The sequence below is a fragment of the Onychomys torridus genome, chromosome 15 (assembly GCF_903995425.1).
Source record: "Onychomys torridus chromosome 15, mOncTor1.1, whole genome shotgun sequence".
Lineage (NCBI taxonomy): Eukaryota > Metazoa > Chordata > Mammalia > Rodentia > Cricetidae > Onychomys > Onychomys torridus.
In genome coordinates, this window is record NC_050457.1 from 16,630,502 (window position 1) to 16,646,856 (window position 16,355).

Here is a 16,355-nt window from a genome sequence, read left to right on the forward strand (position 1 = left end):
ATGAGCACACACACTTTATATACGCACATACATTGAACAGTCAGACATATTTACACATGAGAAATGTACACACATTTGCATACATGTATAAAGACCTCTGAGGTCCTGCTTGGCCAGCCACCTCCCTAGATGACAACGTCATCTCAATTTCTCTGGAACTACAATATGGTGCAGTTGAAATGATGGGGACCCTTCATGCCTATGTTTCTCCATCTTCGGTGTTCCTGCCTTGTCAGGAAGGGCGAGCAGCTGTTCAGCACAAAATCAGCCTGGATACAATGATGTGGTTCCCCAGGAGTTCTAAAGCAACCAGGTGAGTGGGGAGGCTGCTCCTTTTGAAGCAGGAAGTGAACAGGGCCACAGGGTTCCTGGACAGAGCTGAGAGGGAGACCATATGTGCCTCTTCACCTCTCAGCTTACAGGAAGCCTTTCTTTGCAGGGGCTGAGACCTGGCAAAGGCCAGCCCAGGGGGCCTTTAGGAAACTCCTGTTTAATGTTGAGAAGCACAGCACACAAACACCTGAAAAGCTACATCTCTGATGTAATGATTCCCAGCCCCCCCCCCCCCGCCCCGCCACCACAATAAACATCAATAAATGTACTGAATGAACTGACTGTGGCTTTTCTTTCCCATTTCCTCCCCCTCCCCCGCCCCTTTTGTAGTTATTTCACATACTTCCCCTAAAGTTTTTAAATAACGTGGACGTGTAAGGAACAGATGAAATTCTGCGTGAATGTGTTTTGTTGACATGAACACGGCCATGTCAAGGACCCCATGGCTTTAGACTGTAGGAGTGGAAAAGGCTTCCCTGGGTGAGGCTCTGAGACTCAGAGGGATGGTAGAACCTTCCTCTGCCAAGTACCCATGTTGGCAGTGTGGATGTGGAAACCAGCAGTGTCTCCTCCAGGGGACTGTTCCCCCTGCAGAGATTTCCTACAGAAATCAGCTAAACCTGCGTCCTCATTCAACTATATGCAATTAAACCCGCCTCCTCAATGCTGGTGTATTAAATATATGGGCCAAGGTTCCAAGCTGATGTTGTAGTTGGTGCCCTCCACCAGAACAAGCACAGTCCTCCAGACACAAGCTTGGCTGCATGTGTCAGTTTGCCCGTCCTTTCTCCATTTCCTCACCTCCTCCTCACCCAGTGATGGCGATCCCTGAAGCCACACAGAGCCATGCAGGCTGTCACTTCTCTGTGATGTCTTCCAAGGACCAAAGTCCTTCACGGTATTGGGGCAACTCAACACAACCTAGGAGGAACACTTGGGCTAAGAACAGATTTTTTCAGTCAATCATTGGCTCAGTGAAAACCACCAAAGCAGGGTGTGAAAGAGATTCTAAACCATCCAAAGAGCTAATGGCCAAATCCATCTTGGGGAGAGCAATGTCCTTGAGTATGAGGAATAGCTCTAGTTCACCTCTTAGTTGTGAGAGGCCCCAGACTTGGGCAAGATGAGAGAGGCAGAAAGAAGGAAGGCATATTTTCTCTCAGGCTCTTATAAAAGATGTCTATTCTAGTGAGAGGTTTGTACATTTTGATGTTTCCTAGTTCTACTGTCTGCCCTAAAAAAGAAACTCAAGTGAGCAAAAGCTAGAAGTGTAAAGACCCAAAGGGTACTGGAGGGGGCTGAGTCTGCTTGCTACAGCAGGAAGGCTGGGCTGCAGACAAGATCAGAAGGGACTTTGAACAAAGGTAGCAGCACTACACAGTCAGCCGGCTGTTTTGTGTTCTTTGAAAATGTCCCCTACTGGTCCCAAGTCTTTTTTTTTTTTTTTTTTTTTTTTTGACATAGGGTCTCTCTGGCTGTCCCGGAACTCACTCTGTAGACCACACTGGCCTTGAATCATGGAGCTCCACCTGCCTCTGCCTCCTGAGTACTGGGATTAAAGGTGTGAGGCAGGATGCCCAGATATACCCGCTAAGTCTTAACCTAAGCTCTGTCACAGCTTTGTGTTAGTGGTCCTGTGAGATACCCAAAGGCACCATGTCCATGTTTAGGAACAATACTGACCAGACAGGCCTGGGAAAAATGAAGGATGAAATGGCCAGAGGCAAGGAAGGAGAAATCTGGAAACAGAGAAGAATCGGAGGACTGTGAATCATGAGCAGGAAATCTAGAAATTTGGGCTAGGAGACACATATGGATAGTGCTATATCCTAATTTGGATAGAAGGGATGGATCCTTTAAAGAATGGGAGACTAAAGCCTCCTGGGTCACCCTGGGTCACAGCACTCAGAGCATTCTGTCTTAGACTTCATTTAACCAGAGAAGTCCTCTTATCAAATGCATTAACCCAGTGTATTCAAACACATGTGAGCTGAGAAATGAGAGGGGGCTCGGATTTGCCCCCCTGACTTTCCCACTGGATGCTATGCTGGGCTCCAAGCATCTCTGTGGAATGGCATCCCACACTCAGGAGCAGTTTCAATCACGGATCTAGAACCCGAAGCAAGAGTCTATTGAGTTTATTGTTGTTTGGTTGGCTTTTTTTTCTAGTACATGCACACACACATGTATTAGAGGGTGTATAGGGGAGGGATGTGTCTATGTGCCACATGTTTGGAGACCAGAAGCCAACTTGTTTAAGTTGGTTTTTATTGGTCCTCTCCTTTCACCATGTGATTTCTGGGGAACAAACTCAAGATACCAGATTCAGCAGCAAACACACTAACCGCTGTGCCCTCATGTTACTTATGGCATTTATTAAAGAACTCCTGCAGCCAGATTCAGGACGATAGTACCATACATTTCTAGCAAAAGTTCAGCCACTCTTAATTAAACACATGCATCTCTGCAGAGCTACTGACATTTGGGCAATGCCATGGACCCTAACATCTGAAAGCAAGTGACATTCTACAATCTTGTAGCCACAGGTCATTTTAGAGCACAGTGTGACTGAGTGATAATCACTGGATATATAAATTTCACTTGGCTTTGGTAGCACATGGGAGGGTCAGGGAGCTGAGGTTCAAAGGTTAAAGTTAGGTGCATAGCTAGAATATCACCACAAACCATCATCTACCACAAACAAGATTTGAGCTTCCTGGTCCCAAGGTTTCAAGCACATAGTGGTGATGATTTAAGCCTGGAGACAATGTGAAAACCACATGACCCAACAGTGAGGCGATAAATATGCTTATACCTAACTGTCAGGACTGCTGTATGCCCAGCTTTCCTCTATATGGCTGTAATAAATACACCTCTACCAGGAACAAAGCTCTTGTCCCATGAGCAAGAACAGTTGGGGAGTTCAAGGGTTCTTTCAGCAACTGGATGTGTATTGATTCATGGGTAGTAAATGCAGTGGCCTGAGAAGGGATTTCAGAAGCCTGTGAGATCTAAAGAATACTGCCCATTTAAAAGTGATGGTGTCTGGTCTTTAAAGCATTGTGTTGGTTTGTGGACTTAGGGCTGATACTACATCAGCTCTGCTGCATTTTAGGGAAGTGCCCCCAGAAAAACAATAGGAACATGTTCTATTTTTCTCTAGTTTTGATGAATAGTATGCCCCCTCAATGTTGCTAAGTGTACATACATACATACATACACACACACACACACACACACACACACACACACACACAGAGAGAGAGAGAGAGAGAGAGAGAGAGAGAAAGAAACCACAGCATTATTCCTTCCTTCCCTTTTCTCACAAACTCCTTTACTAATTTTTTTTTTTTTTTTTGCTAAAATGAACTGTCATGCATGTCAGAAACAACATGTGTTTTCATGGACGAAGCGCCCTGCGGGAAACACTCACCCACCACAGTTTGTCACATGCCCACTGCCATGTTCCATGTGGCTTCTAGAGGGACTTCCAACTCAAGTGACACCAGGTCACTGCCCCTCAGAGCTTCCACCCCCCTCTCCCCAACTCCTTGACCGCCCTTCCTGGAGTCACCTGCTCTGTGGACAGGAAACACTAAGTGTTGGGTCTACATCTGGAGAAATGCAATCACAAATTCTGAAGTCCATGTGATGGCTTATACTGGTATTGTCTCGGAGCTACTTTACATCCTCATTGAAAAAAGTAAAAATAAGCATGGTGGCTCACGGTCAGAACCCAAGGCAAACACTTTTGAGCCTTGAAAAGGTGAGGATGACATTCACCACAGGCAGCAGGCTATTCCTCCAATTTCACCAGGAACCATCTTGCCAACAGTTGCTCTAATTTGAAAATGAGGTGACGAAGGCTTTCAAGGGGCTCTATAAGGCAGGTACAGGTCCAGACTGGATTTTCCAACTATTAAGAACATATCTTAGAATGTATCAGGGAAAAAAGGTAAAATGTTATTTCTCAAATCAAGAAAATAACTGAACTGCCAAGCATGGAGGCACATGCTTCTAATCCCAGCACTCATGAGGCAGAGACAGGCAGAGCTCTGAAGCTAGCCTGGTCTCCTCCATAGTGAATTCCAAGCTAGCCAGGACTAGGTCCTATTTAAAAAAAAGAAAGAAAGAAAGAAAGAAAGAAAGAAAGAAAGAAAGAAAGAAAGAAGGAAGGAAGGAAGGAAGGAAGGGAAAGAAGAGAGAAGGAGAGAGAAGGAGAGAGGGAGTGAAGGAGGGAGGGAGGAAGGGAGGGAGGGAGGGAGACAGTGGAATGAAGGGAAGGAGGGAGCAAAAATAACTGAGTATATAATGTTAAAAGAAAACCTTAAATATAATTAAAACATCTCCATCATGGAGAGCAAGACCAGTCAGCTCTGCATGCCTTCCAGGTCCAGCAGTTCTACACACAGACTTTAGGAAGATTTTGAGGACTTTCAGTATACTATCTAAAAAATAAGTCAGCATATTTTTTCATGAAAAGAGACACACGGCTCCTGATGGCTGACTCTATGAACAACTGTACAGCTCTACGGACTGAGAGCATTTTTATTTAAAAAAAAAAAAAAGTCTCTGTGCAAAACTGTCTAATGAGAATCAATATTGGTGCTACCCCCTCACTTGTGACGGGCATCTTCTCTCCACTGTATCCTGGTCCAGAGATGCGGGACTAAGTTGTGTGCAATAAGTTCATGCAGTAGGTTTTATTTTATAAGATTCTAGACATTTATTTAACAAAATGGAAATCTCTGATATCTAGTCTTTTTCTACACTTGAATTTTCAGAGAAGTTGGGCTTATATTCTACAGCATACATGATCATACAAGACTTAATTGTAAATTTAGATCAGCTAAAACATTTTCTCTAATGACTAGGATTCATTATCCTTTAGTGAAGTGAGGTGACATTTTCTGGCGGAAGAAATCTATGTCTCTTTGTCAGAGGAGACGTGCCGTGCCACTAACAAAACCTTCCCTCCTCTCTGATCTGGCTGAGGAGGATTTGTTTGATCGATAAAGCAGGCAGAAGTCCATTTCTCTGGGTTTGGTTCCTGGGTCGAGTATGACTCCGTTGAATTTAGGAAACAACTCCAACTGTGAACGGAAGCGGAGGCTGTGTTTGCAGCTCTCCACTCGCAGATGGTGGCCCTGGTTTTCCTCACATGCTGACCTAGCCACCCTTAGCTATTGTGAGTGCAAGTGCGTGGGAGACTGAGAGAGAGAGAGAGAACGACAGCTTTCCGCCCCAAACTTGGATTCTTACTCTTATAAACGCTGGACGCTCAGGCTCACTTGTGCCTGACAGAATCTGGGGGCTCTACGCCCAGATGCAGGGTACATTTCCCAGGCTTCTCCAGGGCGAAGGCAGGATGGACGCCTTCGGTGAATCGGTGCCTCACGATGAAGAGCAGCTGTCCACTCTCAGCGTTTATAAACAGCAGTCTCTGGTTGGTGTAGTCCAGCAGAATGCCCACTCTGGCGGGACGCTCAGTCGTGTGTACCTCGCTTACAATGCCACTATAGAAAAAAGTGTACCTGAAATGAAACAGAATGAGACATTCAATTTTTAAAACCTTTGGAAATCCTTCAGATTCGATAGGAGAAATCACTTGGGAATAATCAAGGTCCTTCCTCAATTCAGTTCCCGGTGATGAGCTGAAATAGTGTTGTCCTAAGTACATTGGCTGGAGTCCTTCTAGATGCTGAAATGCATAGCTCATCCAGCAGAAGTGTGTTTGAACCATTCTGCTCCTTCCATATTAGGGGGCAGTCCCAGAATAACCAGCGTGTGCCTCCCTGGGATTTTTCTCCACATTCTAATTCTTTCGCAGCTGCCCACATGTTTGAACTGCTGCATTTAATGGTGTGTCATTCTTTTGAATAAACTCCTTTGAGACTGCCATGTATTTAAACAGTACTGTGGGCTTGCCTTCCACACAACGTATTAATTTTACATTTTTAAAGATTTATAGGTAACTTACATAAGGGCCTTTATGAAGCTCAAGAGCAATGCTATTAGTTCTTGCCAACTTTAAGCTTTGAATAAGCCCCACTTTGCCCAGACCGATTTTCCTCTTTATCTCTAAGTTTTCAGCAGCCAGGGGGAGCTTTGGTGTCACTCTCCAGAGCAAACACATCCACACGTGTTGTGCAGGCATGTCTGTGTACCTCGTTCCTCTCTCGGTCCTCCAGGGATGCGGGGACAGACACGAGGCCATCAGGAATGGGCAGGACAGGAGTGGGTGGGAAGAGGAAGGGAAAGCTCAGTGGATAGAGGAGCAGAATGGGCATGGATGAGGGAAGGAGCAGTCGCCATCTGCCCGGCAGGTTGGAGAGGACGTGGGACACTGACCATAGATCTGGGTAGTGTATTCAAGATGGCAGAGACCCCAGGCCAGCACTAAGGCATTAAGAATTGAAATCCTGGGTGATTCTTGTTTGAATAGAGACCTGCAGTCCCAAATAGAGACAGTAGCCATTAGCTACATCTGGCCACTTAAAATGAACATTTAACAATGTATAAAATTCAGATTTTCAGCCTCAGCAGCCACAGTTTAAGAATAGCTGTGACACCATTTTTCTATTCTTGTAGAAGGTATTATTGTACAGCACAGGCCTAGAACAGTGGTTCTCAACCTTCCTAATGCTGCACCTCTTTAATACAGTTCCTCATGTTGTGGTGACCCCAAACCATAAAGTTATTTTCATTGCTACTTCATAAGTGTAATTTTGCTACTATTATGAATCATAAAGTTATCTGTTTTCTGATGGTCTTAGGTGCCCCTGTGAAAGGGTCATTTGAACTCCCCCCTCCTCTGCCAGGGGTTGGGATCTACATGTTGAGAACATCTGGTCTAAAAGGTTCTGAATGACCCAGTGAACTGATCATGCCCTTCACCTGTGGCTTGGAAAGTCCATATTCCCAGAAGGCCAATCACCAGTCTCAAGGCAATCCCCATTATGGAGGCAAGAGAAAAGGGCATCCCTTAAAATCTTGACTCCATCAGTCCCACGTGTCAAATTCCCCTCAGGTGTCTGCCCAGGAGAGATTTCTCCCAGAGTCCTGGGGAAGACACTACAAGTAGCTGGGATACTAATCTGAGGAATATCAATTGAATCTAAGTACACAGAGCTCTTTAGTTCATACACTTTCTCTTTCTGAGTCAACATCTATCTACACAGCTTCTTTTCTGTTCTCATACTTAGCTCCTTTCTTGCCTGGAATCTCTCTACATTTTTCTGTTGTTCTCTCTGAATTCCATCTTAATTCTCCCATCTATTCTTCCCCATCAAGTTCTTCTCCATCCTCCATCTTGTTCCTCTATTCCTCTCTCGTTCCTCTACCCAACTCAAGTCCCTGAGGTTTTCAGTTATATACCCATTCAAAGCAGCAATTCTTTGGCCAAGGCAAGGTCACCCAGTCTTGAATTAATAATAATAATAATAATAATAATAATAATAATAAATGCAGATAAGAGTTTACCTTAGACAGTGACTGTCAGGCTTTCTTTTATAACCCAAAGGGGAGTGGTTAAAGGAGGTGGGGTCAACTAAGAGCTAAAATTGGTTAATATATCAGAAAAAGGGAATTTATGTGCTCAAAATTATATTCCTAGAAGTGGTTAGCTAAAATGTTAGGAGTCTACAATGTTAGTATAATCATGAGTAAAATAAAACTGTCTATTTTTCTTTAGGAGCTGTAACTGTCCCTGTAAAACTCAGCTGCATCTTTTTTCCTGGCAGGGTATCTAGGCAGCCTGTGTCACAGTTTGATGTACCTGGTATGCAAAAGGCCCTTTTGTTCTAACTTAAATGTCAAAAGGGAAGTCTAGAGATGTCTCTAAGGTTGTATAAGGAAAGAGGGTCTGAGCTTAATTTGCACAAGAAACAAAGCTATGTACCTAACGTCTACCTGGCCTATGCTGTGTCTCCATATGGATATTTACCTTAATTCAGGAGACTAGCGGGTGGTCTGGAGTGCTTATTCTGTCTGCCATTTGTCCTTGGGTGTTATCTCAGATAAAATGCTATTGTCCAGAGCTGGCCCTGGCATTGGATGTTAGCTAAAGAAGATATCTGATTCTAAAGCTCAAAAGGAGAAACAAAAGGTCTGGAAGAAGGAAGCCTGGCCTGGGTGACTGTTATCCAAATACCTTAATTGTATAGGGAAAAACTATGCCCAAAGAACAACCAATCCACACTGTTCTAGAAATGGAGAAGCTACAATAGCACGCAAGAAATTCATTGCAGGAAACAGCTTAACATTCCAGAGCCAATATCACCAAGACTCCTCAAGCATTGGCTTTATCCTCTGGAAGGCCCTTATCTTCTTCCAGGTATTAGCTTTTGCCATAGTCAGCTGAACTCCTATTCTTACTTCCGCGTCCCCCCAGCACCCATGGGACCTGGAGTGCATTTCCACTTCTGCTGTTCCCTTCTTAGCATACCAAGTCCTCATGGTCCTCTTAAGTGAGGGCACATGTGATTATCACAGGCTTTTGACTCCACAGGCCTATGTGCTACAGTCCTGGTCACCGGCCTGTGCAGTGGAAGATGGTAGGTTCTTCAGGAAGTGGAACTTCTTGGAAGGAAGTTAGGCCACTAGGAAGTCCTTTGGAGAGGACCATGACTCTTTCCTCTTTCTTTTGGCACACCAGCCTTGATGAGGCCAACAGTGTTCCTCTGCCATGTGTTATTACAAGGTCTAGCATGCTGTCACAGTCCCAGAGCAACGAGGCTAAGTGACTGGGAAAAGAAACCATGAGCTAAAAGGAAGCATTCCTCTGCTAGAGTTGGTTTCCTTTAGTCTTGCTTGGGCATGAGTCCCATCCCCTCCCACCACCACCCCATTTGCCTGTTCCTATTTGGGACTGCTGATCTCTATTTAAATAAGAATCTTCCAGAAGCTGTGACTATGATTCTCAAACTGCCTGCCCTGGGCTCCCATCACCCTGATCACAAGCTGATCCAGGCTCAGCCAGACCCCTTTTTACATGGGAAACAAATTCCCTCCTCCCTAAGCCTGGTCACTACTTCCTAGTTTCCCTTCTCTGTGTCCTAGAAATGCCCCTCCACCCCAAGCTCTGATACCACCAGAGATACCTGTGGATTGATTTTAGAAGAGGGAGGGATATGATGAAATAATGTTTAAAAACTCTCTCTAGCTGTGCCAGACAGGGCAGTGTGGGCACAGAGAGCATGGTTAGGGTAAGACTGGTAAGAATATGAGGGGCCTTGAACCAATACAGCAAAGTTAAGAAGGACCGGGAATGGAACCACTGGTGTCTCCCAAGACCATCTTCACGCTTAGGTGCAGCCAAGAGCCCTGGAGCCGGTTTAAGGTCACTGAACTAGAAAACTGAGAATCACAGGTGGGCTTGTTGCGCCACTTTCCCAGAATCCTAAAGGTCCTGGGTGCCTCATATGGCATCATCAGAGCATGAAATAAAGGCACCTGAGATTGGCCTCTGTGCTGCAAGCCTCTTAGAAACCCACACTGGGCCTGAAAGAACCAATGACCAAAGTTATAGGAAGAACTTGTTGCAAAATATACAGCTCTGTTTTCTATAAAGTAAGTCCTAGGAATTTGTGATTAAAGGGTTGGAAGCTACCCTTTTGTGTTCTAAAGAATGTAAAAGATTATCATCATCATCATCATCATCATCATCATCATCATCATCATCTTCATCATCATCATCCATCATTATTAGTACCTCTACTGTGGGGGGCACTTGTGTGCCACAATGCTTGCCTGCCATGGTCCACACACAGAGTTCAGAGCAGAGCTTTTGGCAATTGGCTCTCTCCTTTTGCCACGGGTGCCAGAGGTTGAACTCAGGCTGCCCAGCTTATACAGAAGTACTGTCACCCACTGAACCATCTTACTAGCCTAAAGATTTGCATTGAATGTAATTAATACCTATGTTGGGCTCCTATAATTTGCTAACTGTAAACTCTAGGCTTAAATGATTTTAAACTCTGGGCAAGGTCTGAGCCCTTCAGCATGGCACAGCACTGAATATCAATTAACCATAATTGCTCTGACTTGATGAAATGTGACTTTAAATAACACTTGGAGACGGCATCCTTATGAACCATCTCAGAGAATCAAACTGTCAAGTAGAATGTGTGTGTGGGGGGGGGGGGGGTATGTGCAGCTGAAGATATGCAAGATCCCAGGCTGGGGGCCTTTTCTGAGAGCTCACAAGCAGGAGTGTCAAAGGACAGCTTCCTTTTTAAAGTCTCGCATTTGAATAATGCTTGCCGCTTGGGTGACATATTACAATGCCAGGCTCTCCCTTGTCTCTGACTTAATGTGATCCTACAATCCTAAAAGGTAGCAGGCCAGGCCTCAACCTTATTAAGCCTTAGCACATGTCAAGGGCTGGCAAACCAAGGCCTTCTGAAATAGACTAAATGCATAAAGAATTGATCAAAGAGTTAACGAACTTAGGGAAAGTAATCAATAGGAGGCAGAGTCAAGGGTAAGGCTAGGATGAGAATCAGACGATCCTGTAAGCACACTGAGATCACAGCATGTCACCTGAGCCCTGAGTCTAACACAGGCTAATGGCTTTGACTATGAACCCACCAAACAGTATGAATAATAGAGACCAGGCATTGCTTGGTAGATTTATCTACAAAGAGACAGGAAAAAAACGTATCTTGGTATGTGACCGCTCTTCAGTTTTTCTCCAACCTGCCACATTAGTGCAAAAGTAGCCGTAGACAATATATAAACAAATGGACATGACTGTTTTCTAATAAAACTTTATTTACAAAAATTGAGTATGGGTCAATGTACTATAATTTGTCAGTTCCTGTTCTAAGTCGATGCTGGGCAGAGAGCTGGGGAGACACCTCTTTCTCACTCCCGCCAATTCCTTCTCTGTAGAGGGAGCCCTCTGAGCATCATAGTGGTACTTCTCTCCACCCTTGGATGAGTTTAGAAGCCAAAACTGCCAGATTCTTCTTTTCCTTTGTCTTGGCTGGTGAGGGGACATAACACCCTTCTCTGCCTCTCCAGAGCCAAGCTGTTGGCTCTGGGTGGCTGGGTCTGTATGGTAATGAGGTTGACTATAAGATGCCCTCTTGTCTAGTTTCTGTGGTAATCAGAATGATGCTTTAACTGCCACACCTTTTATGTTTGCTGTCTTACCTAGTTTGGAAGTTGGACAAGGACATGACAAGCTCCTCATTAGGTCCCTGCCTAGATACTGTAAGGGACCTTTGGGTTAAGTTAAGGAAGGCAGGGCCCCAGCTTACCTCTGTGGCTCAGAGCAATGCATGTACCACGAGGTCTCCCCTTGTCCCAGGGCACCAGCCCTCACAGCTGAGCTGGAGCAGATGCCGAGTCGATAGGCCACACAGTCTGTGACTGTGGTTTCCCAGTAATGCTGGCCACAGGCAGGCAGCTCCTCCCCCAGCACGGAGGGGATCCTGTAAGCAATGATGATCAGCTTAAGGTTATCACAGAAATCACCAGCCTTTACTCCAGGAGCATCAACCTTACCTGCCCTTTAGGCAGGGGTCTGTCTGGCAATTGACTAAGATACCATCTGCTCCTTATGCTCCTAACCCTGGCCAGATTGCCTCAGGATTCACCAACCTCCAGCATGCATTTGACATATGCCCGCTGTCTTATGCACACACATATGGTACATTGTGTCTCTTAAAGGGTCTGGGAATCAGGTGATGAGGGGTATAATGACAGGGAGGAAGAGAAATGTCATGACTTCTGCCCTTAGGGAAATGGAAGGGATACAATGGAGGCAAGTGGAAGAACATGGCTTACACTTTTCCAAAACCTGCAAAAATAAAAATGGAATCTCCAGAATGTTTCACATTTTGGATTTTTGGCACATGGGCTCACTATGTAGCTCACCTTGGCCTCAAACTCTGATGCACCTGCCTCGGCTTCCTGAAGGTTGGGATTATAGGTGTGTACAACCAAGTGTAGCCTTTCAAACCTTCTAGAACTGAATTTTAGTATGAGCTGACCTTGCTGGTGACAGTGACCCCACATGGCACAGCTTTTAAATGTCAGGACAGCTGGCAAAGCCAGAGCAGAGTACAGAACTGAGCAGCGTGACCAGTGGCTTTGGGGAGGTGTTCCAGTCTCCCTGGCTGCAGGTGCCTCTGGGAGGTGAGTTCAAGGCCTCTTTCTGCCTGGCTGTAGTTATTCTGATCAGGAGCACAGTGAAATTGCAACCATGGACAAGTGACCTTGTTTGCATGGGTTGCTCAGTTTTGCTTGAAAAGCAAGGAGGCATTTTTAACTTCATAGTGTTAATATTCAGTCAGCACTGCCCCCTGTCCCCTTGAACAGATGAGAAAATGATTAATACAAGCAAATGTATTTCACTTGCTCTATGTCTTTACCCAATAACTTCATTTCAGAGAGGTGCCAACTGACAAGCCCTCACTCCCTGGAGTAAAGCCAGGCTTCCTGGTATTTATGAGCTAATTTTCATGCTAATAATTAGTAAACAAAATGGAAACATCCCAGTTTCCATCAGATAGCATCTATGAACTCTTACAACTCCAGTGTACTTCTTTTTAAAAAGAAACTTTATTTTTTTTTAAAAATAACCCCCCTATATTTCTTTCTTCAAGATTTATTTTTTAAATGATGTGTATGTGTTGTTATGTGTGTGGATATGTGAACATGAGGGCAGGTGTCCACAAAGGTCAGCAGAGGGCATCGAATCCCTAGGAGCTTGAGTTGCAGGCTGTTGTGAACTGCCCACCATGAGTGCTGAGAACCTAACTCAGGTCCTCTGCAAGAGCAGCAGGTCCTCTTAACCACTGAGCCTCTCTCCAGCCCCACTACATCTATTCTCCAATCATTTTTTAAACTGGTTTTCTCAATCCATGAGTAGGTATAATTCTTAGAACCTACAATGTTCCAACCCTTATGCTAGATTCTGGGGATTCAAAGCCTAAAACAGGACTGCTGTTCAGCAATTGTTCATGATTAAATGATAAGTAAACAGCCTTATAAATAAAGATCAGAGGTTCTGGGGCCTGGAGAAGATTTGGCCATTTCCAGAAACAAGTAATATGTAAATCTGGCAGTGGACAGTGGAGCATCAAGATGGGACTAGAGTGCATGCAAGTTACCAGGACTGGAGTGATGTTGTTACTGCTGGCAGCCTACACCTGGGTATATTGGTGTCCTCTGCAGCAGATGTTTCAAAATCTTTGCTGCTATGGAACAATCTTTGTACACTGTAAATATGTATTACTCTCATTGGTTAATAAAGAGCTGACTGGCCTATAGCTGGGCAGGAAGAGATTGGGCAGGAGAGCCAGACTAGGAGGACACTGCGAAAAAGAAGGGAGGAGTCTCGGGGTCCTGAGGAGACACCATGAGATGCAGAGTGAGCAGGATGGGAAGTACATAGTTGAGGTAAATGAGCCTCAGGGTAGCACATAGATTGATGGAAACAGGTTAATTTAAGTTATAGGAGCTAGCTAAAAACAAGCCTAAGCTATTGGCCAAACATTGATAATTAATAAATCTCAGTGTGGTTATTTTGGGAGCAGCTGCTGGGACACAGAAAAAATCCATTTATACTTTGCTCATACTTTCTCCCACTTGGCATTTTAACCCTCAAGATAGCTGAGGGTGAAAGAGAGACACAGAAGGAAAGACAGAGACAGAAACAGGCAAATTGCCAGGGAGTCTCCCATCCATCCCAAGATTTTGGTCCCTGTTTTCTTTAATGTCACTGCTTTGTTTTGTTGTTGGTGGTGGTGGTGGTAGATTTTTGAGACAGGGTTTCTCTGTGTAGCTTGTCCTGGAACTCACTCTGTAGCCCAGGCTGGCCTCGAACTCACAGAGATCCTCCTGCCTCTGCCTCCTGAGTGCTGGGATCAAAGGCATAGACCCCATCCCCAGCTGATGTCACTGCCTTTTGTAGGAGCTACTGGAGGACAAGATTCTGTGGCCAGACCTAAGAACTCAATAAACTATTTTGTTTCTACCCAAGTGATCGATACCTGGGATCCTACTGAAAACAACAGAATTATCACTGGATTCTGTTCTTCACTGAACCAGAAATAATACCTGAAAGCAGCCAGTATTTTGGTTTTGGTTGAAATACTGACTGCTTTAAGGTAAAAACCATCTGCACTTATGGTCTCAATAAAAATATTGACACTTGCTCCAAACTGTGAGCTTATATGTGCCACTGCACACCTCACAGTGAACACTGCCTGCTGCATGGATGTTATATCTGTCGCATAATTGAGCAAGCTCATTAAAGTGGGAATGCGCTCAGTTGATACAGAGCTGGGGAAACTGATCCTCTACAGCTGAGCATCAGCCCAGCTATGGTGGCTTCTACTTACTCTGTCAGCCGTCTCCTCTCAGAGAAGCTGATCACCGTCCCATTTGAGGAGATCTGAAGAGCTGGGTGAGCCGTTTCTCTCAGTAAGAGAAATCTAGTTCCTGTGGAAGAATATAAGAATATAGCACTATCACAAGGCCAATCACTAAGCCAATCCACACACGGCAAACCATAGGCTCCCATTCTCCTCAAGTCAAAAGTCCTGACTCTGTACTTTCAACCCACAGCTGAAACACCATCTGTGAGCAAGACATTAGTGGACGTGCTGGGCTGGTCACTCCCACCTGCTGGGGGTGGGGTGGGGATGGGGAGTAGAGGAGGTCTATGCTAGGCAATGTGTGCTCCCTCTAGCATCCATGTCACCTGGAAATGAAGACCTCACCCTGGACCTATTGAATCTGAATGTCTACAAAATGCTCAAAGATCTGAGTGTGCTTTAAAACTGGGGGCATATTAGGATAGCCTGCAGAGGGTCTAATGATTGAAGATGAAGATGCAGGCAGTGTACTGAGATGCTGGGAGAACATGCCTATGTAGGCAACTCTCCCATCCTCTCCTACAGCTCAGGCAGGCCCTATCAACATCCCAAACAGGGCATACATAGCACAGTGACTTAATGTGGCCCCTCAATCTTGTGCCATCTGTAGACCCAGGATAAGGCAGCTAAATTCTACCTTCCCATTCCTCATTGCTCATGATTGAAAACAGCCAAATGTTTTTATTTCTCTGGGGATGCCCCCAGATGTTACTGAACTGTTTTTATCACCTATTTGAATTATTCATTTGTTCGTTTGTTTGCTCATTTGACAAACATTACTTAGCGTGAACTAGGATAAGTCAAACAAAACTGGAAACCTGACACAGAGTTCAAAGGATAACAGAAAGAAAAACGTTCCACACATCCCACACCTACAAATTATAGAGCATTCTGAGTGAATCACAAAGCACCTGGGAAGACTTCCAAGCCCACAAATGCTCCAACCCGTCTCCAGATCAAACCCGTCCATTTCTCTGGGGTGAGACCAGGGGAATCAGTATTTTAAGTACCCTGGCTGGTTGTCAAGCACAGCAAAGCTTGAGAACCTCTGAAGAATGCAAATAAAAGAACCATCTTACTGCTGATCCATCTTGGGACCTCCTGACAAATCCTCTCACTGACAGCAGGCTGGAACTTGGGGGAGTTGCCTTAGGTATCTCCTCTGGATGGCAGGAGGGGAGGAATGCAAACCCCCAGACATACCGGCTCTGTGCTAAGCGAAAAGTACCTCTGGTGGAGATGAGGGCAGCTTCACTCTGCTCGCTTGTCCCGAATGCATTGATGGCTCGCACATAGAAGAAGTAATTGTCATTGGGTTGGAGGTTAACTTTCAGCTGGAGTCCTTTAATTCCAGAGAAAGATCTAAATACAAAGGGAAGATAGGTCTGAATTAACATCATGTGACTAATACTTTACTTCGGTAGGGATTGGGCATCTTTCGTTACCAACAAATAACTTACGTTCTTCCCTTTCTAGTCAATGGATTTAGCAAGACTTCAAAAAAAGAAAGAAGGAAAAGAAAAACCACCATTTTCCACTAAGATTACTTCACTGATTTATTTCTATTTGCAATCACCTTTTGTTCATTATATGTCTTCTAGAATATTCATCAGGACAAAACCAGATACAATT

The 16,355-nt window shown here is 44.8% G+C and overlaps 1 protein-coding gene across 2 annotated transcripts in view; it reads right to left on the bottom strand.

Moving 5' to 3' along the window:
* Positions 1-4,603: 4,603 nt before the first annotated feature.
* Positions 4,604-16,355, bottom strand: part of Cmya5 (cardiomyopathy associated 5) — a 99,007-nt gene continuing 87,255 nt past the window's right edge. For both annotated transcript variants that reach the window (XM_036207204.1, XM_036207203.1), the window contains 4 exons: positions 15,952-16,085; positions 14,688-14,787; positions 11,598-11,771; positions 4,604-5,867 (listed from right to left, as the gene is read on the bottom strand). In XM_036207204.1, the coding sequence (XP_036063097.1) occupies positions 5,621-5,867; positions 11,598-11,771; positions 14,688-14,787; positions 15,952-16,085 (655 nt within the window). In that variant the 3' untranslated portion in view covers positions 4,604-5,620. The remainder of the gene's footprint in view (positions 5,868-11,597; positions 11,772-14,687; positions 14,788-15,951; positions 16,086-16,355) is intronic.